The sequence below is a fragment of the Lepisma saccharinum genome, chromosome 10, assembly GCF_977018435.1.
Source record: "Lepisma saccharinum chromosome 10, izLepSacc3.1, whole genome shotgun sequence".
Lineage (NCBI taxonomy): Eukaryota > Metazoa > Arthropoda > Insecta > Zygentoma > Lepismatidae > Lepisma > Lepisma saccharinum.
This window is the reverse complement of record NC_139238.1, coordinates 35,212,831-35,238,542: the sequence shown is the minus strand read 5'-3', so window position 1 is coordinate 35,238,542 and position 25,712 is coordinate 35,212,831. Positions and strand designations below refer to the sequence as shown.

At 38.2% G+C, this 25,712-nt stretch overlaps 1 protein-coding gene across 2 annotated transcripts in view; it reads right to left on the bottom strand.

Moving 5' to 3' along the window:
* LOC145994323 (uncharacterized) overlaps positions 1–25,383 on the bottom strand; it is a 53,828-nt gene extending 28,445 nt beyond the window's left edge. Inside the window, exons 1-2 of one of the 2 annotated variants that reach the window (XM_083130429.1) lie at positions 25,306–25,383; positions 7,023–7,190 (exon numbers count right to left, since the gene is read on the bottom strand). In XM_083130429.1, the coding sequence (XP_082986555.1) occupies positions 7,023–7,085 (63 nt within the window). In that variant the 5' untranslated portion in view covers positions 7,086–7,190; positions 25,306–25,383. Of the gene's footprint in view, positions 1–7,022; positions 7,191–24,701; positions 24,886–25,305 lie in introns of those variants that run through there. The other variant, XM_083130428.1, reaches the window with a different exon arrangement.
* Between the last annotated feature and the right edge of the window lie 329 nt (positions 25,384–25,712).

The window sequence follows — 25,712 nt, the reverse complement described above, 5'->3', positions numbered from 1 at the left end:
CGTGTATTTATGTTCAAGACAATTACAAGTAGAAAAGAATAAAACTTGTAGTAAAATAAATTCAGATTGACTGAATCTCGTAAATAATATTGTACTTATTTTCTTGAGTATTTTGGGAAAATAATATATCTGTTGAAAGTACATCAGGCAATCATTTGCCCCCAAAATCTAGCAACGATTCTGCTGCGAAGTGGATTCTCCTATTTACATATAATCGTAAGCCATTCTATGATTGAGAGAATCGATATCAGTTGCAGAGAAACCCTCACGCTGGAGAAAGATCAAGGTTTTATGCTTCTGCTCAGTGGCGGCGAAAAGGGACCAGACCTTGCGGTACTGGTGGATAGCTAAATGCGCCCCCCCCCCCTATATGGTTGGTTTTGTATTACAGTCATTGAGGAACTTTTGTTCCATAATGTAAAAATCATACAAAATTCCCCTTTATTTAAATTAATGTTAAAAATTAGTGATACTGTAACAGAAGAAACCATTCAATAATCAAGGGGTTCCTATTTCTCGAGTGTCAAACAACTGTTTTTGACTCATAAAATAAATCCAGACAATTTTAAAAATGTACACAGTATTCTACAGAAAGTCCTACATAACCAGTATCTACAATGTCTGCAGTGGCGCAAGTCTTCCTTTATAGCACATAGTGTCTGAGCCGAGACGAAAAAAGTCGGGACATGGATTGAAAGGAATGGACTTTCCCGACTAAATCGGGATGTCTGATAGCCTTGTATCAATGGTTATAAATCTAAAATTGCCAAATATTGCAGACTGCAGAATTCTGGAGCCCATTCATTTGTGTAAGAACAAAATCGAAATTCTTGCAAAATTTTAAAAATCATCAACGTTATTTTCATAGGTCTTTATAAAAGGCTGTCGCAGAGAAGGTGAGACAGATTTTTTCCTGGCTTGGCAACACTGCCTATGGTTTCGGCACTAGTCGCGTCGTGTAGAATGACTCATTGTGTTTCCGTAGCAAGTTTTCATATGTTGCGAATCCACGTTAGTGAGCAGCTGTGTTGATTTACGTGGAACGTGTTTCGTTTACCCCTCCAAGGTTTTGTGTATAACATTGCTTTTCGCGATGAGTATTCAAGATGAACAGCGACATGCCATAAAATTTTGTTGGAGTTTAGGGAAAAGTGCTGCGGAAACATATGCAATGTTTCAACAGGCATATGCCGATCAAGACAGACTGAGTAGAGCCACAGTATTACCAAGGAGTCATTGAGACTCTGCCCCAGCACGTAGCAAAAAAAGAGGTCGCATTTGAAGAACTCCTTCATATTGCACAACGATAACGCACGCCCGCATACCGCGTGGGCTTTTCAGGATTACGCGACGAAGAGAAAAATATAAATTTTACTGCATACAGCATACAGCCCGGACCTTGCACCCTGCGACTTTTGGCTATTTCCACTTTGAAATGCCGTTTTACGTGGTCGTCATTTCATGACGAACAAAGAAGTGATCACCGCAGCGCAAGTTTTCTTCAGTTCGCTACCTGACGACAAATTTTCAAAGACATTCACAAAGTGGCAGGAGCGTATGGACGCTTGATTAGCTGTCAATGGTGCCTATTTTGAAAAAGATGTACGTCTACTCTATATGGCTGATTCTGAAAAAAATGTGGTTTGTAAATTTTTTGTTTCATTTTAATGATTCTTGGAGAGGTTCATGTACATGCTTGTCTTTTAACTACTACGCAGTCACGACCTTTTGACCTATTGCGCTCATTTTGGTCTCAATCGGCAGCAAATGAACCAAATTTTCACCCTAGTACATTTGCTAGCCAATGGAGGTAGCTGTTTTCCTATACAGGAATTAGTCTCACCTCCTCTGCGACAGCCTTTGTACGTTCAAATTAAATTTTTTCATGGCTCGAGGGGGGGTTGGCATGGCACCCGTGCCCTGCTCTTGAGTACGGGCCTGCCTCAATTGATATTGAACATTTTTGTAAACACAGTGTGAAAGATAAGATAGTGTCATACACACATACATAATTAAAAACAAAGGGGGAAGGGTGTTTTGTAGCTCCCTCTTTCGAATGGAGTGTTTGCCACTGTTTGTAAGATGTCTTATTTAGATATTCCCAGATTATTTTTCCCCATAGCACAGTGATCCAGAATGTCGAAATAGTCGGCAAAAATAGAAATTTTGATTTTCCGGTAAGGAGATAAAACACTTCTCTAAACAACTAAATGGGGCATTAAACTGCCAGAGAAATTTATCTGTAAATCGATTATTTGTTTTTGTTTTCGGGCCTCAAAATGGCGGTTCGTGAAAATGGAATTTTCGGACTATATTTTGTACTTACTTTTGTTGTAGCAATATTTTTTTCGTCGGACAATAACATTAGGTAGACTCACAACTTCTAAGTAATACACAGAAAAAGAACACATATTTGAATTAAAGTAAGATATAGCGTTTTTATTTTTGACTTGAAAATACAAAAGTTATCTTGAGTTATCATAGCTTTCGCCACTATTTCCCGCGACGATTTCTGAAGCAAAGGATACTTTACAGTACTGTGAAAACGAAACGGGAGAAAAGTTTTGCTACTTTTGTCAACATTGGCGTATTTGTGAACGTGTGCTCTGATTTCAATGGGGTCGACTGGCAACCCTGAATCAAATGTGGTCACGTGTGCGCGCGCTGGAGAATTGGAGGTCTCCGGCAGTGTAACAGTGATTTATTCAAAAGCCCCCAACAACCCCTAAAACCCCCTCAAAGCTTTCATTAACACCCTCCCGAAATTTTTTGCCAAAAGCTAGCTCTTTTCAGTTCTTATGGAGGGCGCTCTAAAAGCTGGCAGGGGAAGTGGGGAACGGGGAAGCGACCAATCCAGCACGATAAGAAACGCAGCAGCCAGTAGAACGAGGTTCAAGTAGTACTTTTTTCTGCCGCGTCCTGTCACTCGGCGCCACTGCTGTTGTCTGGTTGGTCTGCGCCGTAATCACCGCTCCCCACTTACCCTGCCAGCTTCTAGAGCGCCCGCCGTAAGAACTGAAAAGAGCTTATAGCTACAAATAAATATTACCCAGCCAGAATAAAAATTAGTGCCTAAGTTCAAATTATTGTAATTACATTGAAGCATTTGATTAATAATACCTTTATTGGTTAAAGTAATTGTATTAATTTTGAACATCTTTATTGTATTTCACAATTGATAAAAATGATAAAAATAGAACATGTTTAAATATCAAGCCGAAACTCAGGAGCGTTTGTGGGTGAAATTTACACAGGCGATGTTTCTACGGCCCTGTGAGGGGAACTAACGAATCGCCAACTGATTCAAGACCATAACATTCGGAAGTGTTCACTGGAGGATAGGTACTGAAAAGGGTAGCCTCAGACTTTCATTGGTAAAGATGAAAAAATATTTCAAAATCGCTTGGGCCATTTTTACCCGTTCACTTGAAATGCACAAAACATTCTTCATGAAAAATTTGATGAAGATAGGAATGATCAAATGAAGCATTTGTTTCATTCGTGTTAGATTCTATAAATATTGACAATACCGCTGAAGATTGTGTTAAAAACACTAGCGTTGATGTGTGCAGCAAAGTATTTTAAGCATATGAACTGTTGGCGATAGAAGATAAATTCCTTAAAAATAATTTCAGTTGACTTTAAAAAATTTGTGTGTTTGTAGTTGCTTTTCTTCTACTCTATGCACTCGCAAAAGCAGATTATCAGTTTTGAAGAAAGTAGCGACAGAAATTAAAAGTTATCAACAGAAGAACTTCGCCGGGAAAATACGTCTAACAAACTCACATTCACCACCAAAGTACAATTAAAGAAGCAAAGATATTGAAACTAATGAATAAATATTATTTAATGCCTTAAAAGACATTAATTTATCTTGAAAGTGATTTGATAGGAAGTCTGTCTTCCTGGCTGTAAACATTTATTGTGCGTAAATTGATTATAACGATACTTTTCACAATTATTATTATTATCCTTATTATCATTATTTTTATTAATATTATTTTATATACTTCTGGGAATGTATTTCAGTCTTCCAAGTGCACTGTGTGTATTGTTTTGTTTTACTGTGGTCCAGGGGCGCCGACTTGTCAAAATTATTGGGGGGGCTCTGATCACTGAAATAAATTAATGAATGACACACTCCCTCCCTTTTTAAAGTTTTGGACTCAGTGTTCGGAATCTCGTAAAAGCCTTGAATTCCTCAAAAATATTAAAATTTTCATTTACAGTTCGAATGCAAAATGTCAATTGTTCACAGATAAATATGTCACAAAATATTCCAGACTTTTAATATCTGCCACCACGGAGCGCAAAACAGATCTCCCAGTGGCGGCGATTTGGTGCCAAAACTAGGGGGCAAGGTGCAAAAACTTGGGGGGGGGGGGGGGCAAGGATAGTTTACTTTCCCCTCGTAGGTAAGGTTAGCATAGTGCGGCGGCAAAAGTGGCAAAAAGGGGGGTCAACTGCCCCCTCACCCCCCTAATCGCCGCCTTTGGATCTCCCTAATATATCAATGATCTCGTTCTGAATGTCATGCATGTGAGAGCCATTTGCAGCCCGAACGTCCCATCCACTCTCCTAGTTCATGCACATCTTCTTTTAAAACTCTTTTTAGTAAAAATGTTAACAATACTCATAGTTATATACTTAGTAACAAATCATGTGTTTTGCTGTCTCTGGTCATAGCTTTCCCCAAAGTTGATGGTTTAGCAGTCTCAGCCCCCCAAAGTTGATGGTCTAGAACATTTCAAATGTGTATTTAAAGTTAAGTTCATGAGGCACAATTCAGAGTAAACTTTACAAGAGAAGCAAAATAATAAATTAGATCCTCTTAAGCAAAATTATTTGGGGGGCTTTGCCCCCACATCGTTAACATTCGGGGGGCTCGAGCCCCCCCAAGCCCCATGGAGTCGGCGCCTATGCTGTGGTCCCATGTGTGTATTGAAATAGGACAAAATTATGCTTTTTGTATAAAAACCATAATGATAAATCTCATGTAAATTCTGTGGACCCAAACTGTCAACTTTACCTTAAATATGCTAATCTTACGCATTTGTATTGATTTAGGGGTCAAATGGCGAGCTCCTGATCTTTTTGGCATTCTGGATCACTGTGCATAGGGCTGAACTAGGATTGCTAAGTGGGCGGAAGTTATGGCGTTTCAACAAGCTGCCTCCTCGAACAAAGCAAAAATGAATGGTAATTGTGATAGCCAGTAAGGTTACTAACATGCTGTGCGCCCCACCGCAACTTTCAGTTGTGTGCTCCTTCTCGTTTCGGGGGAAAAAAAAGCTTTCCTTTCTACAGCCTACATTTGGACGTGTTAAAGTTACAGTGGTGTAAGTCACTTTTAAAAAAAGAGACTTAGACACAGAAACCAGATCATCGAGATAAGTCAATCTGTTAACAGAAAACATGAAATAAGTCAGAGATTCATTCAACTGTCAACAGACGACAGTTTAAGGTCTAGTGATAAAGGAAACAGCTGTTGTGTTGATCAGCAAAGTGCTGTGAGTCAGACTCTTTTCTTAAAAACAAAAAGTGACTTACACCACTGTAACTTTAACCCGTCCATTTATATTAGGTACCGTACATACTATGAAAATACATTGGCTACATGTAAAAACTGGTACGAAAGGTTAATACAACAGACAAACTGTAAAAAATTATACAGGGTGTCATTTTAATGGTGCAGACAGCTTTTGTCAGTAACATTTTTATCGTTGGTGCATTATTTCAGCGCCACAGCTTTTAAAAAAGACCGTTTGCTGCCTGCATGCTGGCAACTCAACGTCGCATCGGTGACGTCATTTTTAGCGGAGAAACCAGGGATCGAATTTGGCCGGTATGAGCCGGAATAGCATACGGGTGCCAAAGAACATACCGGCAGTACATTTTTAAAATTGGCATTTATTTATTGGGGCTGATCTCACAAGTAGCTACGCAATGGAAAAGATTCTATTCGCTCATTTCTCTCCCTCTGTTTCTTGCATAAATTCTGATAGTGTAAACTTCGCTTTTTGCATAGTTTTAGCATTAACTTTATCTCTTTAACAATTATTTGGTTTCATTAATCAAAATTATATAAAATGTTATGCGCTAAAAATTTAGTCACGTGGTTTATCCGTTTAAGTGCCCACGCCAATTTTCAGTTCTGCTCTCGATTCTTGTGGTCCTAAGTTCTAATTTTACCAGTTTGTGTTAGGAACTTCTCCAGTAGTGAGTGGTATAATGTCTAATACATTATTAGTTATTACAATTCATGCGTGGCACAATTGAAAATGGAGCGCAGTTTGTAGTGACAAAGAGAGGGGATGAGAATCGATGTACGAGTATTTAAGACTTCACATATGAAAAGGATTGTATCAAAAAACAGGTCTATGCATGCAAGCAAGCATACCGGCTGTAATTTATTTCCAATTCGACCACTGGGTGAAACAGTGCGCGGTCGCAAGGAACACACAGATATTTATTTTACAAAAATATTGCAAAAAGTAACTAAAATACAAAGTCATTGCAAAAAGTAATAAGGTGTGAATAACTTTCGTAGTTTTCATGATATGTGAGCAAAGCAGGGTTGTGCGACTCTGGAGTGGAGTACCTACTTATCTCTACTAGTTATAGTAGAGCAATAAACTTAGAGAATGACTCCCTCTGTGCATGGCACCCTAGGCTTCACTCCCCCTAGCCTACCTTTGATATGGGCCTGCCCCCCGCCCCAGGAATCGAACCCGCGTGCCAGTCAGACATCCTACCGACTGCATCATCGTGACTCCAAATCGATGGTAACTAAGTTTTCGAAAAACAGCAACGAAACGAAAATAGGACATGCGAAAGCGAACTCCTGGATCACATTACGATAAGGGGGAGGAAGGAGAGGATGTTGCCGGCTGAATTTCGTGCTTCTTTGGGCCTGACGTGGGTGGGAGGTAAGACTAAAATATTCTGGGGAAATAGGTTGAACTCTCCACAGTAAAATAATCTCTTGGGGCTGAAAGGAATAGCGAAAAATATTAACTTACCCAGTCGTCAATGGATGGCACAACATGTCTCCAAGGGTAGAATTTGCTTTCCTTCGCCTTCATGTCCTGGTTTCGTCTCTGCTCAGCGGTATTTCGCTTGCAAAACTCCTCTGCTTTGGCGATGCAAGATTTGCACACCTGCTTCGAGATGACGTTCTCGTCAGCGACCTGCAATGAAACAAGGCGGGTTAGTTGTTCCTGATAAACGAGCACCAAAAGACTCCAAATCAGTGATGAAGGAAGTCATTTTGAAAGAGGTACATATTTTAAAATGTTGTGCGTGATGCATCAATTAAATTTTATCGTAGATAACGACAATGAAAACGAAAAACAATTTACATGTATACATGGTTGTCACGATTTCCTAGAGGCGGAGAAGCGACTTATAAATACGAGGTATGTCCTAAAAGAATCCGAAGTATCGCTCCAGTGTGTCGATATTCGGTATTCCGCTACTGGTGCCACCTAGTGGGATTCTTTGGACATAATATTCCGTTTGTGGCGTTTGTCGCGTCATTGCATCATTTCCAGTCTGGTAGTGTTCAAGCGAAGAAGTGTTCCGTGCCTGCGGCGATTTTGGCCTGAAGGATGGTGGATGCATGATGACCATGCCCTAGCGTTCCTTATTGTAGATTTTTTGGCGTAGAGTAACACTATTGTTGTACTCGAGCCTTCATATTCTACAGATCTGACACCTGTGAACTTCTTTCTGTTTCCTAGGATGGAATCCAGCGTGACAGGAGACGATAGAAGAGAGAGAGAGAGAACGATACGGGACCTGCAGACTATTCACACAAAATAACGCATTCCAACAATGGAAGAGCCGGCCCCCGTGGCGGAGTGGTTAGCACATCGCGCTACGACGCCAGGGAGTCCCGGGTTCGAATCCCGGCCTGGGCATGGATGTTTGTGAGTGACCATTCATCAATTTCATCATATCATCACTCATCCCCATCTTCGCAAATTAGCCAAAAGGGGCACAAAAAGCGAAGTAAAATAAATCAAATCAATCAATGAAGAAAAACTGGGAGAACAGTGGAGTGATAACTTTGATTAAGTTTGTTTATTGTTAAGTTTATTTTTGGCCAACTCTGTATATTTAACAGAACACGTTAATATATTTGAAGAGACATCGTCTAGAAAATCTATTGCTGATTTGCAAAAAGGGGGAAATTATTCTGTCACCGAAATACAGCTTATGGGAGAAGAATTCAAAACAGAAAGAGCAAAATTGCAATACTTTCTCTCTGATTCTATTGCATTTTCAGTGAGCCTACAATATTTGGAGAGCGAATCTTATCTGAAGAATTTGCATTTCACATAACCCTGTGACCTAGGCAACAGATTAATATTTCAGACTCCCTTTGTCGGCGAAAAGATGGCATTCATAAGACGCTCATGGAATTTGAATATTTCACATTCAACATACAAGGTCGGAAAAACATCATGATTGAACTTCGGAAAAGTTTCACGAACTTTGATGAATTCTCAAAGCCTCTTCTCGTATTGGAAAGAGAGGACTCTTAAGATGTCTATACATGAAAGGATCAGTTAAAGTGAAAGTAGGAGAAGAAATGACAGAGGGAAGTGAAATCAGGAAAGGCAGGGGTACCCATCCCCCAAAGATAATGGTGTGTCTCCCTCATATCATGTGTTTCCAATTAGATTTTTGGGTTTAGTCAACTTTATGCATGTACAGGCTAATCGAGACTGAATCTACAGTTTGAAGTGGGATCCAAACCGCTGTGCAATCATGGGCGTCGCCAGAAATTTTTGCAGAGGGGGGGGGGGGTCAAATGAAAAAAGCTGAATAGAAAAATAATAAGTATTTTTACCGTGGTTATAAATGTTATTATACAATTATAAATATTATAAACTAACAAAAGTAAATTTTATTGGAAATAATAGCTAATAATAATAATAATAATTATTATTATTATTATTATTATTATTATTACATAAATGGGTAGACTCGATGCACCAAATGAGTGAATACCAGCACAACTATTTTCCATTTTTTCTTTTGCATTTTATGCAGTTAGTATCTTAAATGCATTTTTATATTACGTCTCGTTCGACAAAAGGCTTTAAATGTTAGGAGAATTTTTTTTCATAAAGTTTGTTGTGTGACCTCTCACCTACAACTGTAATTCTTAGAGTTTCGAAAACTGTAGAACGACTTGTTTTTTTGGATGAAATGGTAGAATATAACCTTCTTCCTGGATTTTTCACTAATTTCTTTTGCATCCAATGCATTTTTACTTTAATTATTCTTTTCGAATACTAACTAAATAAACTTTATTTCTGTTCTTAACAATAAGAGTAACAAACTTTCAACATTCTTGTATCATCACATGAACGATGTCAATTTCCAGGGGGGTCCATCGACCCGTTCGACCCCCCTCCCGACGTCCATGTGTGCAATGTGCCCTCCCCAATTATGGATTTGTGTTATTGAAACAAAAAAAAATATAAATGTTATTAGATACCTTAGTGAAGACATTTTATTGGCCCCACTTGGTACAGTCACCAGCAATAAAATAGGACACCTAGATCCTGAAATACTCGCTTCCCTGCAAGACGCCATGTGTGTTGCCTACCTCTACGGCGTTGGTAGAAGCTGCCCTTGAAAACTTGCTATTAAAAGTCACTTATCGCCGTAAAGTTAGGCAACACACATAACGTCTTGCAGGGAAGCTAATAGGTGTCCCATTTTATTGTCGGTCACTGTACATACGATGGTTGATAATTTTTATATAACGAATCGAGGAAATGAAGTTATAAACAAGCTGCAAAGCATACAGCGGTTGGAATGAAAAATTGGAAAGTTTTTTCAAGAAAATAAAAAAACAGTGGTGATAATCTTTGACACTAAGTAAATAAGTAAAACGCAAACTGTTCATAGGCGGCTTGGTAGGTGAATAATTAGAAGAACGAGTCAGATTTAGTCCGCTCACTTCTGTAAATAAATGTAAATAAAGCACATGTTTGTTACACTTTTATGCAAAGCAAGGGATCATACCCCGTTCTTTAGAGTGCAGTGTGGCAAGTTGGCAACACAGGGCTCGCAGCCACGATAGAAGGGGAGAAGCGAGAGGAGAAAACGAAAGACTGTGGACTTTAGTTGGCGAGTTTGCCGGGGGTCTTGTTCAAGCTGTAGATATTTAAACCTCAGAAAATGTTATATCCGTATGAGGTTTGATTATTCTCTCTCTTAGTTAAACAGTCTTATCGAGTTAATTACTATTTCGTAGCTGCACCAAAGTTTATCTTTATAACTCTGATAGTTTGTGAGATAAAATTGAACTGTACTTCTCGCTGATCAGCTACGAACAGTGCGATTAGTTTTTTCTGTCTACAAGAGAAGAAAATACAGTTCTCATCGCCTTTTTTGCATCCATATAAAACACAATCAAATATAATATATTTATATTTGTGCATTTAAAATTAAACTTAGATGTCTTCTAAATTATTGGTTAGCCGAATCAATAGTTGCCATAGATTATTTCACGTAATTTATCAACTATTAAAAATGCCTAGCCCGGCACGATCATGCTAGGCAGTGGCACAGGAACGTTTTTCATTTGGGGGGAGGGTACAAAATTCAACATATGCATATATATGTATCTATATACGAGTATGTATATGTGTGTGGGGGGAGGGTGCACTGACGTACACAGAGGGGGGATGATGGGACTACATCCCCTTCCGAAATTTTGAGAAAATCGCATTTTTAAATTAAAGCAGCGAGGGAACTCGGGGGAAAAGTCTAGTAAATGCAACCCCCTTTAAAGTAATCCCCAATTGACATTTTTCAGAGTACAAAATTATAAATATACGAAATATCTTACTGTGTGTACCGACTCCCTGGAAAGCAGATACATACTATCCACCTTTGCAATCCCAGCTTTTCCCGAAAAAATATCCTGCGTCCGCCAGTGTTTTGATTGATTGACTGAGTTTATTTTACTTCGCGTTTTGTGCCTCTTGGCTAATTTGCGAAGATGGGGATGAGTGATGAAATGATGAAATTAACAACAGGCAACAGGGTCCGCGTCCGCCAGTGTGTGTGTGTGTGTGTTTGAATTATATATATATATATATATATATATATATATATATATATATATATATATATATATTGATGGTGTGAAAATTCCATTGTAGAACAACGCACACAAATTTCCAGCTCTTTAATGGGATGTTTAGTTTCGATAAAACATTTTTATTCCTTTCTTTTTACAATTTATGGTTATTTTAGAAACATGTTCTAAAAACACAACAATTCGGAAACATGTAAAACTCTGGACCTTGTTCTGGGCTCATTAAACAATTTCTTCTCCTCAAAATGATTTCCAAGAGCACAGATGAAGTGAACTAACTTAGAGTACCACAATATATAAGAAGAGATTTGAGGACTAAAAGAGGTAAACGTTTTAACTGTAAGTGCCAAAAGCGAAAGTGTTGGGAAATCGCATCGTTCAGCACATCAGCCCGTAAGAACGTTCACATTAGTGACCTCTCTACACGCCATATGAACTACTTAATAGGCTACCAGCCATATTTCACGTTTACCACGTTATAAAGCATGACACATTTCACAGTTTAACGTGGAAAACGGCGTTTGAATTATTGTGGCACTTACAGCGTTTACCAATTTTAGTCTTCATTTACAGTTGTTTGATTTTTTTGAAAGGAAGATAATGTGTGTAAACAATATAAACTTCAATGGCTGAAGATGAGAGTGACGTTAGCTCTCAAAAGCTCGAAGCCTCTCCGGAAATCACCTGGCTGATTGCCCGAGAAACCTTTTCAATATAAACTTTGTGTGGAGCTATTAGAAAATAGTTTTTTTTACAGCAGCACCTTGAGTCTCTCAAATTATTTTAGGGGTGTACAGGGGGTACAACTCGGATCTACGGTTTAGGTGGGTACTGTACCCCCCTTAAAAAATTTGGGGGTATAATGTACCCCTGTACCCCCTTCCCGTTCCTGCGCCACTGATGCTAGGCTTTTGAATATACTGAATACTGATGGTCCAAATCACTGTGAGAATTAAGCTTTTTGCTTTAGGGGGGGATGCCCACCCAGAAGAGTATGTGTGATTTAATTTCGGGGGGTAGTTTCTTTTAGGGGTGTAAAAATTTGTACATGTGAGCGAGCAGTCAGTAAACTAAACTACTGCCTTGCAGTTCTAAGTACATTAGAACAGTGATTCTAACATTAAATCTTATGATAAGCTTTACAGGCTATTTAGAAACAGTACTAGTGTTTGGCAATATATCGTCTACCCGATATATCGCGATATTGAAAAAAATATCGTCCAGGCGGTATCAACTAGACGATATATCGTCACGATATTTTGGCGATATATATCGTGTTGGCTATATATCGCCAAAATACTTTAGCGATATATATCCTGTCAGCTATATATTGTCACGATATTTGGCGATATATAGCGTGGAGACGATATATCGCCGATATCACGATATGGAAAAATATCGTATCGTTTATGACGATATTTTCTTGACGATATATCACGATGTCAAATTTCCGATAAAAAAGTTAATGAAGTTTCTGAGAAAACTTGCCCATCTAACCCACCTTCATGTTTATAATTTTTTGTAAAATCTCTGCATCCGATGACACTGTTAGTCTACCAAGTAAATAATATGCTATTTAAAACTAGAACTTCAAACGAGAAGTAGAATGCAAAAGTTTTAAATAATAAATGATTCCCGAATTATTTTTCAGTCGTGTTTGAAGGTGTTAAAAACATCCCTGGCAGGGATAAAAAATAAAATTCTTTCGTCTGAGATTTTTTTGTGGGGGGGGGGGGAATCCCTGGCATTCCCCCCGTTAATTCGCAAACTGGTACAAATGTTCGTTAATTCCTTGCCTCTGATATATTCAGTACCGGATGTGTATCCCTCAAAAATAAAAATATGAAATTATAGGAAGGGCAAAATTATTTTTCTATTTATTGCATTTGTATGTCCTTTTTCTCCTCCCGTAAGCTAATCGCGACCATTTGATGAAATCGATGAGGAGGCAGGAAAGAGGATTCGTTCCAAGGCCAGGACTCGAGCCCGTAACCCGTGGTGGCTAGATCGCTCAACATTTTCGGGCACTGAGGTGGCAGGAGGAATTGCGAAAATGCATGTACCGATAAAGGCTAGTGTTATGGTTATGGGGGGGGGGGGGGGACTGAAAGGAAAAATGCATTTTACGGAGCATCCAGACTGAAGGGTCACGGATATGTGTCTCTTGGAAACCAACCTTCAGAAATGAATGCAACTTTTCAAACCGCAGCGACACGACAAGCTGCACGTGTCGCTTATCGCTTGCGATAATTGCATGCTGATTTTCATTGCATGTTTCTGACAGAAACGTTCCAATTAATCAGAATATTTCCACTTCAATATATTTGTGAATGAAAATGGGTGTGCAAACTAAATTGGCAGTAGTGCCCGTTCGTCAATGGTCAAATTCGGAGGCGCGCGTTCATTATATCCCCAGCGGTTAACAAAGGGAGCGGTACTCTTTGTTAAAAGAAACACCCAAGTTGGCGGTTTTCTTTTGAAGTAGAAGCAACAAACTGGAGTAGGAAAGCGATGTTGCCAAATTGAAGAGATAAAGAGGAAAAGAAGGAAATTGTAAGGAAAAAAAAGAAAGAGAAACAAAATTAAAGAATATGGAAAGAGAAAATAAATACAGATAAAGATTAAAAAGGAAGTGTTTAAGGGTATTATCGAAAGGGGGGGGGAGAAATATCCAACTCTTACATATTAGGTCTTAATTGACACCGGGGTTCTGGGGGGATTCTGAATTAAACGGGGGGGGGGCGCAGTATCCAAATAGGTCTTACATTATGGCTGGTATTTTAGTTAGAGGGGGATTGAACATTAAATTGAGGGGGAATATCCAATTCTTGTCTATTACTATTGTCTTAGACTGTTGCGGAAATTCTGGTGTGGAGACTGAGAATTATTTTTTTTTGGAGGAAGCAATGCTGTCTAAAACTAGCATGGAAATTTTGGTGTATTGTATTAAATTTAAAGGAGGAAATAGGAAGCTCTTGATAAAGTGTTAAATCTTAGATTGTCGAGAGATTTCTGTAGTGGAGAGAGAGAGTTCGAACATTAAATTTTGGAGACTGTATTTAGCGATATTGTATGTAGTACACGTTTTCGACCCCAAACGTGCCAAAGGAAGAGCTGGAAAAGACAAAATATCTCGGGATCTTAAGGAAGTATTGACACCCCATTAAATTAATATTCTTGAAAGCCTGCAAAGAAATGGGTGTAAACATTTTCTTGCTTGCTTCACACGCAACCATGTGTTGCGAGAATGCGTGTTTGGCGCTTTACTGAGGTGAATGTGAAGTTTCATACTATAGCTGCATTACAAGACACAAGCGATATTCTCGATATTCATTAATAACATCACTTCTTAAAATATAATGCTTAGTGTTGGTATACTGCTTAATGTAAAGCAGGTGCATCATTTGGGACAAAAATATATCGAATCCGTATTTGTAACTTGTCACAGGAAAATTTTAAATTTTCACTGAAGATAAAATCCAAGTAATTATTGTTATGCATTATGGTTTGTTACTAAAATAATTATATTTACCCGAGGAAAACTGGGGGTGAGTTCTTTGAAAGAGGAACCCTGTTATATTATCGCCCTGAGGTTAAGAATTTCTAGCTAGGGTTCTGTAATGTCTCGTGAAACAAATTGAATCTTCCATACGGCTGGAGCATGTTATTTGGTTTGCCAAGGTTGAATTGTCTATCTTTATCTTAAGTTGTGTAACAATTTGTGTTAAATACTCAAATTGAGTTTTATTAACAAACTCAAAAATACTATTTATATGCATATTTACATATTTTAATTTACTACATTTAACCAATCAATGTGCTAGCTTTAAGTTTTTTCGAAAATCGAACAATCAAAAAATATGGACAATGTAACATGGTATTTCATTCAAATAGACATCAACTATTACACATTCATCCAAACTATTTTCGGGGGTTTATGAACGATTTTAGGGGTGGTCTTGAGTGATGGGCACCCCTGTTTAGGGAATAAGGACAGATCAAGTATAGTGTTCTGTAAAGCTAAGAAACAAGTTACTTTCGGTAGACACACTGTCGTAATTAAATACTTTGTGGGGATTACGATATGGTTTGAGGGCGCGAATGATGTTTTGGGGGGGCACATGATATAATCTGGGGGGACGCATGACATGATTTTTGGGGCGAATGCGCCATTGGCTTTGAGGGGGGTGGGCACCTCTGCTCTCCATGAAGGAAATAATATCCTGCAGTTTTGTCTTCATACTTAGGATTTTCACTAGCAGCCGTGAGTGATAACTTGCATTATGCAAAGTCTAAGGAAAAACTAAAAGCACAACACTATAACAAAGCAACAAAACAGCACAACACAACACAACTAGTTAAAAAAATCAACCCCGCACGTGGTTATGGCGCAAAAATAACGAGAGCCGCCTTGCAACTACAAGAAATGTAAAGAAAATGTGGCAACAACGTCTGAGTGCAGGCGCTTATCGGGAGCGGCTTGGCTATTGTTTGCTATTGTTGTCAGTGTTAAGTTTTATAAAAGGGTTGCCGATGGGGATATAATAAACGCGCGGACTTTAACAGAGGTGTTCATTTTAAACCAGCCTCACCTTCACGACTAGACCTCGTACTCATACGGCCAGACCCGATGTCCAACCTCGGTGTCATCCTCATGACTCGCTCAAGCCCTGGCCCTCCCTCAACCTCACAAGTCTTTCGGAAGTTGAAGGTGAGGCCTGTCTTCATGATTGTATGAATGATTGATTTGCTTCATTTTACTTCGCCTTTTGTGCCACTTTTGGCTAATTTGCGAAGATGGAGATGAGTGATGATATGATGAAATTGATGAATGGACATTCACAAACATCCAGGCCGGGATTCGAACCCCCCTGGCGTCGTAGCGAGACATGCTAACTACTCTGTCTTCATGATGGACGCTCTCCGAATGGTAAACACTTCTGCGATGTGTCTGGGTATTCGAGGTGAAATAAACATAAAATTTTAAAAAATAATAAAATACAATAACTGTGCATTTCAGTATTGTAACTGTTGTGCTGGATATGCACTCGAATAGCATTAATAAATAAATAATAATAATAAATTTCGATTTTTTTATTTCATTAGTTTAGAAATTATTTCTTGTATAACATTTACAACAGTTGTAATTATTATTATTATTTCTACTATTCTACTTTTATTACTGGTCTTTACCCCTTACAAAAATTTCTGGCTACGCTCTCTCTAAGCCATATGATAAAATTAATCTAAAATTAAAGGGGCTGTGTTTGATTACACAATGTCAAAAATTATACATTTTACTGTATTTCAATGTTTATAATTTACGTAAGCTTTATTTCATCCTGCAGAAGTCTTAACACGAAATTGTTGGTAGAAGATCAACATTGTCTTGGAAAAGACTACTATTTATCCATAAATCTTCATCCAAAGGATCCGGGAAATTTCCAATCTTTTCTATGTACCTTTGTTTCTCTATATCACTCAAAAATTTCAAGTGATCTATTTTGTATCCCAACTTATAGAAGAAAATAAGCTCGGTAACGATCTGTATTCCACTTGTTTACATTGGAAAATTACCCAAACCAGAAGTTCTTTCCCCGCCATCTATAATCGAATTGCCTGATCGATTATTTTTTTGTTTACTCAGGAATAACCCCCATACGCCACTGTAGTACCCAATGTGTCAATCTACCATGATGCTTGTGGCTCATGGCTGTTCCAAGTGCAACCAGAGAGGGATTTACCACTAGGCTATCCTAGGCTATAGCCTAGGGTCAAGTCCAGGGAGGGGTGCATAAAAATGAGATGCTGAAGGGGCAGAAGTGACAAAGACCATCGACTATTAATATTTCTTAATATTGTGATAATAGCAAAATTTTTAAGAAATGCTTGCTTATTTCATGAAAGAAGGTAGAAGAAAGGAGATTCTGGCTTTTAAGTAACTTGTTACATCAGTTCTGCATTATAACCGGCCGGAGTACAAGTCTGTATGGCAGACTATGGAAGCCACGCGGTGTCACTTAACAGTGCACGAATATAAACAATTGTTTCTTGAAGAAACGAATGTAAACATTTTGAATGCCAACAATTGAATGTCAAGTGGCTACCGTGGCTACCATATATATGTAGGGTCGATTTATTTTGTTTTGCGCGTGCACGGTATTCGTATTGTCCGGCGAAATGCATAGTGCGAGTGGCCCTTATAAACGAAAACGAAGTTGAATGAATAATTTTTAATCAGGTGTGTCTATATTTTAAAGTTTACAAATATTATTTATGCAGAGCATGCGATAAGTAGAAGTGAAGTACCATGATAACAAAACTGCTAATAACACTAGTCAACAAATTTAAACTTTTTTTCTGCAACACTGGAAAAAAAGGGTCAGTTTAACTAAATCGAACCTCCTGAACACGAAAATGATAGTAAAAACACGTAACGTTTTTGTGTTACACTAGTATAGAGGATTGTAGTGAAGGCGACGAAAATATATTACGTGACTTGTATTTTTAACTAGGTTACGAATGTAGTTATTACACTTGTATGAGTAAATATCATCAATATGATGTAAAAACGATCAAGGCACAAACACGCACACATATGTGTGTGTGTATATATGTAATATACACAATATACAGCTATCACAATGGATGCACTTACCCTTATTTCCTCCTCTTGTAATGTTTATCACTATCTCTAACTAGGAACCAGCAGTAATCGCCCATCATGTGAGGATCCCATCTACCTTGTTATCTCTGCTCTATTGTGCGAATGTCTTGATGGAATCGTTCCCCTTGTTCACCACTGACGGCTCCTAAGTTATTTGGGAAAAAATCCAGGTGGGAGTGGAGAAAGTGGATTTTGAGCGACATTCGACATCCAAGCTTTGCATAAGAATCAAGGAGTTCCAGAACTAATTGATTATGGTTTGGTGCTTTAGTATTGCCCAGAAATCCATTCACCACTGCACTAAAAGCCTTCCAGGCAGCTAGTTCTTTGACACTTAACTTCCTATCAAAGTTGTGGTCTCTCAACAGTTTCCGAATTTGGGGGCCAACGAATATTCCCTCTTTCACTTTAGCATCACTTAGTTTTGGAAAGAAGCTCCTGAGGTATGCAAAACCATCTCCATCTTTGTCCATGGCCTTTACAAAATTCTTCATGAGGCCTAATTTGATATGCAAAGGAGGAAGCAATATGTTGTTAGAATTAACTAATGGAGCATACTTCACATTTTGTTGCCCTGGTATATAGGTTTTTCTCGGAGGCCAGTTTTTCACAGTGTAGTGCGATTCTGTAGCCCTACTGTCCCACAAGCAAAGGAAACAACAATAATTTGTAAACCCACCTTGGAGTTCCATTAATATGGCAATGACCTTTAAGTCGCCACAAATCTGCCAGCAGTACTTATTATATTGAATCATATTTAACAAGACAGACATACTGTCATATGTTTCCTTCATCTCAACAGAATATGCGACTGGTATGGATGGTTTTTGGTTGCCATTTTGTAACAACACTGCTTTCAGGCTACTTTTGGACGAGTCTATAAACAGTCTCCATTCCTCAGGAATGTGCTCCAACCCAAGCTTATCCATTAAACAGTCTATATTTGTACATACACAGAGGGAATTTTTCATTTCAAAGTAGCCTGAAAACTGTTCATGTCTCTTTCTGAAATGGGTAATTCTAATTCCTGAAGCCAGCAGATTCCGCTGTTGAAGTCGAGATCCAAGCACCTCAGCCGCTGCTTAGTTAGATATATATATCTAACCAAGTCATTCAGTCTGGACTGGTCGACAATGAGTGGTTCCATCTCTGATTGTGGAAAATAGCTTGGATCATTGGAAGTGGACAGGATGGGTGGCTCTTCTTCTTCTGCATCAGATTCCTCTAAATGTGAGGGTGGGCTAGGGATTGGGAGTTCAGGTCCATGTGGTATGGGTCTCATAGCGGAAGGAATATTGGGGTACACAATACTGGATTTTGTTCGTTTAGAATGTCCCGCTATGCTTGTTAAGCAGAAGTAACAGTCCTCAGCATGGCTACTCGGTTCACGCTAAACCATTGGCACCGCAAATGCCATAGCACGGGTTTTGTCTCCACGAAACCACCTCACAAGAGTTGAATAACAAGTCACACAGCACACATGGGAAGCCCACACTTTGTCTTGATCACCAACATTGCACCCGAAGTAGCTATAATACGCTTGTTTCAACGTTTCTGTCAACATTCGGCATTGACTTTTTAAAGTGTACTGCCCGCACATAGCAGAAATTGTTTGGTAAATTTACACAAAAACGTCGGTTTTTCTTCATTGCAGTATCACCCAAGTAACTTCAACACAACTTCTCTACCTCAAAGCACGTAATACTGAACTCATTAAATCACACTCCCTTCAGTCTGTAGAGCATTCTCCCTTATTATTTCTTATCAGTAACTCATTCTGGGGGAGGGAGAAGCAGCCTTTTTGAAGGTCAACATAGCCAGAAAAAGAAACAAATCTTTTTATAAGTGTGTTTGTTTATACAATGTTGCAAAATTTATTTTGATTGTTGCCCAAAATCATATAAATTGGAATCCAAATGTAAATAACGTATCCACGTTATGCCAGATATGACGCCACGTGTATCTCTCAAATGTTACGTGATACAAAAATTTCAGTTTCAGATCTGAAATCAGCACATCCGAATTAGTTAAGAACACATGTTACCTTTGATGTTGCAAAATGGTTGTTGACTAGTGTAATAATAATAATGTCGGCAGGGTTCAAAACAAAGGATAACTTAGGGGCCAAACTTCTAAAAATACTTCCGTGAGTGCAACAACAGAACTTGTAGCTGATGAAGTGATTGTAGCTTCGCTAGACAACTGTGGTTCAGTGTCCTCCAACGAAGATTCTCTTTTCTCACTCTTACGGCCTGCCCTCGACCACACTTACGCTTGCCAACTTTAAAGAATAAAATTCAGGTAGATTTCTTTACAGACTCCAAACCCATTAGATTAAAATGTTCTGGAAGATTAATGCCCTGAATATCAGCTCCAGCTATTGTCTGTTTGTGGTCTTGTTACTCTGAATACAAAATTGAATCAACTTGATCAAATCAACCTAAACCGCGCGTCAAGCTTAGCAACCTCAATTTATTCGTAAACAAAACAAAATCAATGTATGTACAGATACTACACAGACTCTTCTGAAGCCGTAATGCTATGACAAAATTCTTCAAAATAAAAGACCATAAATTTATTCATACAGTCTTTACATTCCGCTTCAAACCCTACTATTTCTGTAACCAATCGAAATAACTTTTACACACACCATTGAACGCGCAGTAATACAGCCTTTTCTTTTCTCGAACACTGAAAATTACTTAATCTCACTGAATACTACAAATTGTATATAATGAAGCAAAACTGGATGGAGAGAAATAAAGAAGTCTTCAGAATTTGAGGCAACAAAGTTCTATTTCTCCCTCCTCCAACGTATTTAAACAATGACTCACTTTTCAGGAATCTTCAAAATAGTATTGTGAAGTTCAATTATTTGGTTGTGACAACAAATTTCTTAGCTCGACAAATGCATACCAAAAGAAAATACAAAGATAATAATAAAACATATACGTATATGTATCATATTCAGTGGCGGCGTTTATTGGAGGCTTGGGGGCAGTTGTCCCCCCCTCACTTTTTGCCACTTTTGCCCCCGCACTATGCTAAACCTTATCTACGAAGGGAAGTAAATTGTCTTTTCCTTCCCCCAGTTTTGGCACCTTCCCCCCAGTTTTCGAACCACTGATCATTTAATAATACTAAACCTCATAATTCCAGGAGATAACAAAGTTTGTCTGGGAAAATGGGTGAGTGATTCCACGAGACTCCCGGACATTCCGGAAGCGTTGGCGAGCCCACCCACAGTCTTGCACGCAGTGACGGCGCCAGTCTAAAATAAGGGGGGGGGGGGGCTACAGTTTTCGGAGTCAAATTCTAGGGGGCTAACTAATACCGACTAAAAGGTAATTACGTAATACTTTACTTTACTACTTTTACCAGCGACATATTTTACTGTCAGATCCACAGATAAATCACTGAGATGTTATGTTGCATTTTTTCCCATAGGCACGAATATTTTATATCAAATAAAATACAATAATTATATATTTTTTATTTTATTTTACTTTTTGCATAATTACTATTCATATGAACAGTAAACAAAATACACTATAAAATCTACACTCATTATCAACTCGCTGGATATATGTATAAATACTACACGTAATACTCTTTCTATGTAAAGAGTGCGAGTACATTTTTGTTCAAATAAGAAAATAACCACAGCAAGAAACTACGATAAGATACTTCGTTTTTCATGAGCAGCTACAACCTTGTTTAAATACAAATATTTTGCAAGCTCTTTCTCAAAGGACAGAATAGATGGATCACTAAACCTCTCGTTACCAATTCGATTACGAAAGATAACACTTGATTTGCCGCAAGCAGCCGTTGATGGTGGTATGCACATTTCAATATCACGAAGCTTATAAAGTTCGTAAAATGCAATTTTCAATATTTCAACCATTGCAAGCAGCTGCTGAAGGGTCTTCATTTTGAATTCCTTCATGCCTCAGTGCGCCATAACTCTAAACTGTCCAAATCACAACAGTAGATAGATCGTAGCTTTTCGTGCTTCAGTAAAGTGGAACAAACTTAATAAAGTAGGCATGAAATAAACAATACGACCATTGAATAGAAAGTGTGTAAATTTCTCTGCCATGATGAAATATCTTACTTTTTCTTGTTCAACGACTGGAATTCAGAACTTCGGGCTAAAATGATGAGGATGAGAGTAAAATACCGTCCACTTAAGAGGTGTCAGTCACATTCAAGGAACAAACATATTTTCAATACAATTTCAACTCCATTACGAGACAAATAAATACATTGACATAAAAGCAATGAATATAGTTGCAATTCTTGCACTGGGCATTTTGATTGGTGAAAATAACTGCTGAAGATTTCAATTTTATTTCAGAATATATGCATAAATACTGAACAGAATTGGATCAATAATTTTAGAAGTACTTCAAAGACTGATCCTTCTCCACGGAATCAAGTTTGGCTACTATGGTGGTACTGCAGCAATTATTTGCTAACCTCGCAAATTATCATTAATTAACATGGACTGCGAGCAAGAAAATTGCCCAGGTCTGCTGATATTCGCACCGTATTTCAATGATTACTTGATTGAATTTGTATTATTGATTGATTGAGTTGGTGTTTTAAGTCCACTTTATGCACATTAAGGTTAATCGGGACTGGACCTACAGTGTAAAGTGGGGTCCGAACCACTATGTGCCTCCACCGGGAATCGAACCCGGGACCCCTTCGTTACCGACGACGTTGCCATTACGCCATCCGGGAAGCCCTTCTAGTGGAATCTGAACGACTTAATGAAATGTTACCTCAACCGGGGATGGATGGAACAGCCACAGGCTGAACTTCACCCTTCAATAAAGAAAATTTGAATTGAATTGAACCCGGAACCCATTGATATAAAGACAGCAATTTTATCGCTAGACTATAGGGCCTGGGAAGCCAATTTTAATATTTCTAATGTTTAGCATTTAGGAATTAGATAGTTTGTGTACTCTTTGATTCTTTAACTTCGCATTTCTCCCTCTCGAATATTTTCAGCGATAAGGAGGAAGGCTTGTGTTGCTGAAGGCATAAACCTTCGGGTTTAAGAATGCTGGAGAGTTAGTTACTTAGAGTAGATATAACGATGAAACCAACGAGAGAGCATCTCTAACTCTCATGCAATATTGTCGGTACTCCAATGAGGAACTAACAAACAGATAGGAAACATAACGCTTCTTTAGATTTTGAACGTCGTCTTACTTATAAAAATTCATTTGTCACACCTGTTAGACCTATTCCGAAATATAGTGATACGATTTTCAGAGACTAATAATAATGCCATCAACAATTAGAGAACCATGTCACTGCCACTGAACACGTACATCTTCCAGGCAGGTAACAGATTCCGTAGCAAGTTTGGCGACTCAAGATTGGCAAGTTACTTAGTATCGAATGACCAGTGACCCATTGATTTCAGAGCACATAATAATAAAGTAATTTTGATCTAACCGAATTAGAAAATGTACTTGGATATTGTACTTGCCCCAATGGAAATTTTATAATGAATTTGGATTGGATTGAGTTGGTGTTTTAAGTCCACTTTATGCACAGTAAGGCTAATTGGGACTGGACCTATAGTTTAAAGTGGGTTCCGAACCACTATGTACCTCCAGTTTTATAATGGAAAATGTAAATTTTACTTTTATAAGTTTTCGGCCGAAATGCATCTACCGTACTACAAAAATCAGGGGTCTCAGGCCTGGTTTTGGGGGCTTCAGCCCCCCTAGTCCCCCTGTAGCGCCGTCCCTGCTTGCATGTCTCCTCACGACTCGCCCAAGCCCTGGCTCCCCACACCGTTTCGGTTCGCAGCCGTCCTCACCCTCTTATGCAAAACAAAGGGGACAGTGAAGTACTGCAATTTCTCGTTTTCCAATACATGGCATACGGTAAAATGGAATTTAAAAATCGCCCTTTATACTTAATTGCACATTACATTACATATTACATTAAACAATATAAAATATAAGCTTTTACAAAGAGTAAATCAGGTTGTGGAATACAGGAAATTCTGTAAAAACTGGACTTTTAGAACCCTTAATAGGCAGAATTACAGTAGGCGAACATCAGTGGAAAATAGTTGCAAGCAAATTACTGTTTCTTTGCACTTTAATTTAGCAGGAATCATCTTTCAACACAATACTGAAGTTATCATTAACGTTACTTGATCGAGGGGGACTGTGATAATCGGAAATGCACAATGTAATTAAAAACATTGACTGAGATTTTATCAAAAGGTGGCGAAGAACAGATTTGTTAAAACAGTGAACTAACGGATGAATACGGTGATGAAGTGATGATTGTTGCCTTTCAAAAACGTTATCAACCTATTCAGTGAACACGGCAAAGTTCTTTTCCACACAATAATGTTTGTCACACTTTCAAAACTTAAACGTAATATTTAATATTTTTAGCTTATGTTCAAGGACCAAAAGCATTAAACGACCATGAAGTACTTTTGACATGTGCAACAGTGACCTGAAAAAGATCAATGTCGATGAAAATAAATAATAGTTCGTTATCTAACAATGGGAACTGAAACATGGATATTCTTAATTTTGATCTCTGTATATTAAGCAATTGGAATAGGAAAATTGTACGTTTTAACCTAATTTCATGACACCATTATTAAGTATAAAAGTTACTGTTATAAAGATGGTTGCTATACTCAACATAACACAACAATGGCAGCTTATTTTTCAGTTCAACATATGCTGTTTAGTGTTTGCTTGATTTAATGCTGTAGAAATAATAAAGTTGTAGACATTCTTTTCGCGTTGACAATTCCACGTAAATGAACTACTGATAAAATAACTTGGTTTCAACACACACAAAAACTATATATATAAGCTACTGCTATCAAAAATAAGATATTTCACTACTTACGTGATTATTATGAATCGACGCTAGTTGCAGACATATTTGCCTTTTAATCCTTTCCGATTCAAAATTACCATTGGACACATTTTTGCATAGAAGACACCATTGTGAACTCTGTGAATTATCTTTCCACTGTTGGCGATCCATTATCACTCCTTTTTGATCACTCGTTTACTGCGAGTATACACCATATTGCTTAAACCTAATATCGAATCTGTTAGACAATGTAGCCAACACGTGCAGCATGTTGAAGTAAGGGAGATCAAAATAACTTCTAATAACCTTGAAAATAACCACGTCCAACTACCAGACCGGAAACGTGGGCCTTTTAACATGGGCCAACTTGAAGCCAAAAATTCGAAGCCGGGATACTATCATGGCGGTGAGCGAGCGTAACTTCATATTTCGGGATCTCCCTTATCGCACAACCCTTGAGCAAACTTTCTTTCTCACGTCAGACGAGGAATGCCTACGTTCTTATAGGTCTATTATGCAACGATACTTCACACTGAATATATATTGTACGCGAAGGATGAAAACTAACACAATTTTAAAATTAAATTGCAAGTCCTCAGCGCTCAACTGGTTTTCATAATGTTATTATACTTACATTGCAAGAATTAAACAACACAACTCAACTTCCAAAATATTATTTCACTTTATAACATTTGATATAAACTCATTTTCGATTTCTGACACAAGACATTTTTTTAAGTCAATCCATTACATATAACAAAAACGAATCGAAATCAACAACTTAAAACAAATATCGACATTGATACAGCGTTCTTAATCTCAATAGTTCCCTGTTAATTTTATAAACTTGTACGCAATAGAAATCAAGTAAATATTAGTTATTTGTGAATGTAGAAGACAGTCACAATTATAGTGCAGGAGGCCTTAGAAAGATCGTTTCGCAGGCTTGCAGCAGACGACAATATGGGGGTGTGTCTGCGAGAACCAATCAGGTCCGCGAATGAGCGAGCCCGGTTGCCACAGCTAGCTCGCTGCACCCTT